This window comes from Erythrolamprus reginae, chromosome 8 (assembly GCF_031021105.1).
Source record: "Erythrolamprus reginae isolate rEryReg1 chromosome 8, rEryReg1.hap1, whole genome shotgun sequence".
In the NCBI taxonomy this organism is placed as follows: Eukaryota; Metazoa; Chordata; class Lepidosauria; order Squamata; family Dipsadidae; genus Erythrolamprus; species Erythrolamprus reginae.
In genome coordinates this window covers 16,887,685-16,893,684 of record NC_091957.1, presented here as the reverse complement: position 1 = coordinate 16,893,684, position 6,000 = coordinate 16,887,685, and the positions used below count along the sequence as shown (strand labels likewise).

At 45.5% G+C, this 6,000-nt stretch overlaps 1 protein-coding gene across 4 annotated transcripts in view; it reads right to left on the bottom strand.

Moving 5' to 3' along the window:
• Nucleotides 1-1,144: 1,144 nt before the first annotated feature.
• The window catches only part of CAMTA1 (calmodulin binding transcription activator 1), a 248,156-nt gene continuing 243,300 nt past the window's right edge, over nt 1,145-6,000 (bottom strand). For all 4 annotated transcript variants that reach the window (XM_070759048.1, XM_070759046.1, XM_070759047.1 and 1 more), the window contains one exon: nt 1,145-1,482. In XM_070759048.1, coding sequence (XP_070615149.1) covers nt 1,422-1,482 — 61 coding nt within the window. In that variant the 3' untranslated portion in view covers nt 1,145-1,421. The remainder of the gene's footprint in view (nt 1,483-6,000) is intronic.

Genomic DNA, 6,000 nt, shown 5'->3' with positions numbered 1-6,000 from the left:
TCCCATTGCCATTTCTAACCTTCTCTCTATATACAGAAACTGCCTAGATTTTGATTCTTCCTTCCTTTCTTTCTTTCTTTCTTTCTTTCTTTCTTTCTTTCTTCTTCCTTCTGTTTTGTTTATTTGTTGGTTGGTTGGTTTTTTGATGAAATAGCCAAAACAATATTTTTTTTTCTGGGTGGAATGCAGCACACCACACTTCTCCCTTCGGTGTTCAGTACTGTCCGGTTAGCATCACAAGTCGAACAAGAGGTCTGCAATGTTACCAAAAATGCTTTACAAACCCATCACCATTTAAATAAGTAAAACTCTTATGTGAAGTAAGGCCAGAAAATAAAGTGCTATAAACATGAGAAGTGCATATGGCAGTTGATAGACTTGAAGGCTTTCAAGAGAGAGAGAGAGAGAGAAGAGAGAAAAGACATCGATAAAGGAACAGTTTTGCTCGAGCTGTTCACCCCATTCTCTCTCGGCACCCCAACACCACCCCCGCGTTAAAATACCCGTTTGCCTTAAAAAACACTGATGCTTTCTGGAAAATTAAAAACTCGAGGAGGAAGGGCAGAAAATATCTCCCGGGTGCGGGAAAAATAAAGGAAAATCAGCCGATCGGAACTGTGGCGGCTTCGGTGAAGAACGGAAAAGATGGGACGAGCGAGAGAAGGATGGAGATGGATGGAGGAGGCGAGACAGAAGAATCATCCGAGCGGTTCCCACGGACAAATTCCCAAACGTCGTCTCGGAAAAGAATTTGTCGTTCTCGGATCTCGTTGGTGTTGGGTGGTGGTTGTCTTTTTTTTTTTTGCGCAATTCGTATTCGTGTTATTAATTTTTTTTTTGGTTTTTTTTTTTGGTATCGTATTTGTACAGTTCCACACATGGATTAAATTTTTTTTGTTTTGTTTTTTTTTGTCGTTTTGAGTTAACAGCCCTCTATGGAAAAGAAAAATAATAATATTACATGATCGACTGGATTGCTTCTCGTGACTCGTTTCACAGAGGAATGAAGGAAAACTCATGAAAACGCCATCCGTGTGTCGCTCTTTTTCCCCCTCTCCTCCCCCTCCCACACCTGACCCCCCCACACCCACCCCATCCCCACCCCCAGCCCCGATGATGCAACCAAAGAGTTGAGTTCCAAAGATGCCTTGCTGAACAAATTAAAAATTGTCCGTGAAAGTGCAAATGTAATGACTAAACATTACCGTTTAAAATCCCGCCGCCGATAAGATTCTCGACGGCGGTTAGTCAAGTCTTTTTTTTTCTTGTTTGTTTTTGTTCGTTTTTTTAAATAATCAAAATCATTTTTTGTTTGTTTGTTTGAAATTGTCGTTGCATGTTTCTGCTGAAAACAGAAAAAATTAAAATAAAATAAATGGAAACAGTCCAAAAAAGACGACGGCCCGCCCCTTCCTGGGCTCTCATGGGATGTTGTCGTCACTGCAGTCCCGTTCTTCAAGTTCCTTTTTCGAGTCTTTCGCTCTGGGGAAGACAAAGAGAAGAGGAGGAGGAGATGTAAGAGTCCCTTCCTTAAGAATGTCAGAAGTATCGAACGCATCAAAGCATTGAAGTATCCTTTCAGGGTTGAACGCGTGCGCAGGGCGATGTACTTAGCAGCTTCCCCCAAGGACGTTAATACAGGCAGTCCTCTCCTTTTCAGACAAATCGTTGGCCAATCGCTTCGTTAAAATCTCCAATTTTTTTTTAGTTCTGGGAGGTTCATTTATTTATTTCTCGGTTTATGAGTATTCATTTTGTGACCGTTCGAAGTTACAACGGTGTTGGGGGAGAAGAAAGCACGGTTTAGAACCATTGATCCTCACACTTAACAACTATCAAAGCACCCCCATCAAAATTGGGTGCCTGGTCACTGGTGCATATTTACAGGGGTCATGTGGTCGCCATTTTGCAACTTCCCAACTTGCAATGTCAGTGGGGGAAGCTGGGTTCACTTAACAACCGTGTGATTGATCAAAAAACTGCTGTGATTTGCTTAACAGTGGCAAAGAAAGGTCCTTAAACTGGGCACATATTGCTTAAGAACCGCTTTGCTTAACCGTGGAAATTTCTGGTTCCAATTTTGGTCATACGTCGAGGACTGTACAATGATTCCAGGAGGCTCACAACAATCCGTAAGGCATAGATTTAAAAAATATATATAACCTTTTCCCCAGTGCCTCACCAAATAATCTTGCAATTCCACCCAGCATTCTAGCCTGGAAGTATTAGCAAAGAGGGAATTTGTGTTGGTATTCACATTCATTGGAGAGAAAGGGATTACAAGAGAGCAATCAGACAAGACACTAGCCATTTGCACAGCATGCTTGCAGCGTGCTCACAGCTGACTGTGTGTTCACAGCACCATCAGATTTATTTACTTATATCCCATCTTTATTATTTTTTTTATAAATAACACAATGTGGTGAACGTATCAAATATTCTTTCCTCTCTCTCCTCCCCAAATAACAAGTGTGTGAGCTGAGACGAGAAGAGAGAAAGTGACTGGACCAGGTCATTCCTAAGGAGGAATCAAAACTCCTTCGGGATTGGGCAGCATACAAGTCAAATGAAATAAAATAAATTTTGTCCCAAATCATCCAGCAGTTTTAATCCCTAAATTGGGACTAGAACTCACAGTCTCCTGGTGACTGGCCCAAAGTCACTGGTGCAGCTGACTTTCGTGCCCTAAGGAAGGGCCAGAACTCAGTCTCCCAGTTTCTAGCCTGGTGCTTTAACCATTACACTAAGCTGGCTTTTTCGATATTGTATTGTCCATTGCTTACTCTCTTGTAATCCATTTCTCTCCAATCTCTTTGCTCTGCCAAGGGAGATGTGTGAGAAAAACAATAGCGATGTGATGGCAATTGTGTGATTGAGGCTGTAAATGCAGGCGTTGATCGTATTTTATTCAGCACCGCTGTAACTTCGAGCAGTCACTGAACCGTTGGTAAACGAGGACTCCCCATATACAGAACCTATCACAAAAGAACCATTTTAGCAAGGAAGTTCCATTTCCTTGCTAAAGGAGAGCAAGCGAACACTACATCCAGCCCACCGAAGTAGGAGAGCAGATTTTCAGAGCTTTCCCAAATGGGGATTTCAAATTTCTAGTTCAGCTGTTATGTGGCTAGTTTGGGCAGTGCATGTGAACAAAACTGTAATATTCTGTGAACCGAGGTTGAGAGTTTAGCATGAACCGTGCCACTGACTAGCACTCCCATTTTGTCTTGAAACAGTGCTTACTCTAAGTCTTTCCTTTTTGTCTGACGCTAACCACCTCACTGCACAAACTAGCCTGGGTTGTGTGTCTCCAAACCTTTTTAAGCCTTGTGGACATCAACTCCCAGAATCCCTCAGCCAGCCACCAAGTCCACAAGTCATAAAGTGGCCAAGAAACAACCCCCTCCTGCCATGCTAGTTCATGCAATAAGATGGCGAGAATGAGACCAAAAGAAAACAGAGCTGGGGAAAATTGATACTGTGTTGGGGAATTCTGGGAGTTGAAGTCCACATGTGGTAAAGTAGCCATGTTTGGAGAGCCTTGAACGAACAAAGCCATTAGGGAAAGACATCCAGAAATGAAGAAACCCCGTTGCACCAAGAAAGAGAAAATGAAGGAAGTCAGACACATTACTCTCTTGTAATCCATTTCTCTCCAATCTGCAAAGGGAGATGTGTGAGAAAAACAACAGCCCCTACGCTGCATTTTTGGAGGTGGAACCAGAGCATGGTGTGCTTACCCCATGCAAGACCTGCGTTTCCACAATCAAAGCCCCATGTGCCGGGCCATGTGCTTGGTGGATGGGTTCAATCAGACATGCCAACTCATGCCAAAATTAGATTAACTGGCCACGTCGGCCGGGCCGAGGAAAAGCAAGTCATGCTTGGCCGGTGCCACTGGTGGTCGCCCGGTTGTGAGAATGCATGCAAATCCTCCCAGCATTCCACATTTGCAAGAGGGCGGAAGCACCAAAATCTTTCCTGGGATGCTCATGTGAAAATTAAGGGATGTTTAATGATGGAGCGGGGCTACTTTTTTCCCCCTGAGCTGCAGCAAATTCAGTTTCAAAAGAGACCAAATCCCAGAGGTGTGTCGTCAAAGTGATGCTTGAACGTCATAACTAACTCTGGCTCCACCACCCCACAAAATGCACAAGGAAGTCCACACTTGGAGAGGAATTTCTGGAATGGACCAGTGGATGGCTGGTCCAAAAAAGATCCCAAGACAAAAATACGCCAAAATCCTCTTGTGTTTCGGAGGAAAACATTACCGCGGATGCTGAATTGAAGACAAGGTTCCCTAACTCTGCATGTTGACAGACATCTACACACACTCACAAGTATTTAAATCCCCACCTTCCTTGTACAATTGCTTTACTCGAAGACTTTGTCATGCCCCTGTTGGAGTTTGTGATGGAAGATGAGCTGGAACAAGAACTGACAAGTGAGAGGGTGGCTCCGGTGGCCATGGAGTAAACGGGGGTAGGGCAGACTCAGTCCAGTCCAGTCCGTTCAGAATTAGCAAGGTAGCAGGAACAGAGCTCAGCCGAAGAGCAGAAACCACCCCCTTTTGATGCAAGGGCTTGGAGAGTGCAGAGGAGGCAGGATCAGGTCAGATGGAGGAGGCCACTCGTGTGGAGACTGCCCTGCCCAGCTTCACCAGGCATATCTGGGGAATGAGACTTAAGGAGGTGCTATAAGGAGGGGCATTTGTTGGGTTGTTGGAGTGTTGTGAGACGTTTGAACTTGTCAAGAATACTTGCATTTCTATGTGGTGTTTTGGACCGATCTGAATCTTTTGTTACCTGAACTCCTTGCTTTGTCCTTGTTTTGCTAGATAAATTTAGGATTTATGATGCAGGGCTGGGCTGGACTAATTGTGACCAGAGGCTGTTTGAGGTTTGATGAGGGGAGATTTGGAGCACTAAAAGGACTGGTTTGAACTGCCAGCTGTTTGTGGCGTGCCCTGGGCCATCGCAGACTTCTTTTTAAAATTGTTTTTGGAGCAAATAGTTTGCTAAGCATGTCCAACACAGCTGCTCTGCTCCATTGGTGGGCAAACTGATGAACATGGCGATGGGGAAGACTGTGGGAAAGCAAATTGGCAAGCTGGTTCTCCCCAACTCCTCTGCTCCATTGGTGAGCAAACTCACAAACATGGTGTGGGGAAGACTGCAGGAAAAAGTGGTGGCAAGCTAGGGCTCCCCAATGTCTCTGGTTCATTGCTGGGCAGATTTGTGAACATGGCAATGGGGAAGACTATGGGAAAACATGTTGGCAAACTGGTTCTCCCAAACTCCTCTGGTCCATTAATGGGCAAACTTGTGAACATGGTGATGGGGAACACTGTGGGAAAACATGGTGGCAAGCTGGTTCTCCAAGGTTTCTCCCAGGCATCGCAAGTAATGTCAGATGTGACTCGAGAAGACGGGGGAGTCTGCATGCATAGTAAAGACCTTCCTGCACCATGTGAGAACCTTCCTGGTGGTCATCCCTCATGGCTTCCCCAGAAGAACTGCCCAGTTGCGCTCTCAGCATTAATAACAGTGGCTGCCAGGAAGTCCACCCAGCTTCATCTCCACCATCGCAAATCCTTTCCCCCTTCTCAAGCTGACCACCTAAACTCAGGAACAGACCTTAAGGTCCGGCCCAGTTGGGGCATCGGCCAACCCCACTCCCTACTTCTGGATGCCAGAAAGAGAGTTCCAATGCCCAGTCGCCAGTTCCCAAAAGTGCTCGAGAATAGTCCTGACCCGTCGGGCCACTGAACTGAGCCCCCTCTTGCTTTGTGCCATTTCCCCATGGCAATGAATATTCTGAATGGTTGACATGCTGTATGTTCTGGCTGAGCCCCGGCGGATTCAGCCCAGCTCAGAGGAAATGGTCAAAACATTCCCGCGTCTCTTTCCTTTCCCTTCCCATTTCTCCGCATGCCCCATGATGGATGGACAGATCCACTTCCCCTCTGCCCGTTTTCCTTTCATGCACCTGTTGGGCGTC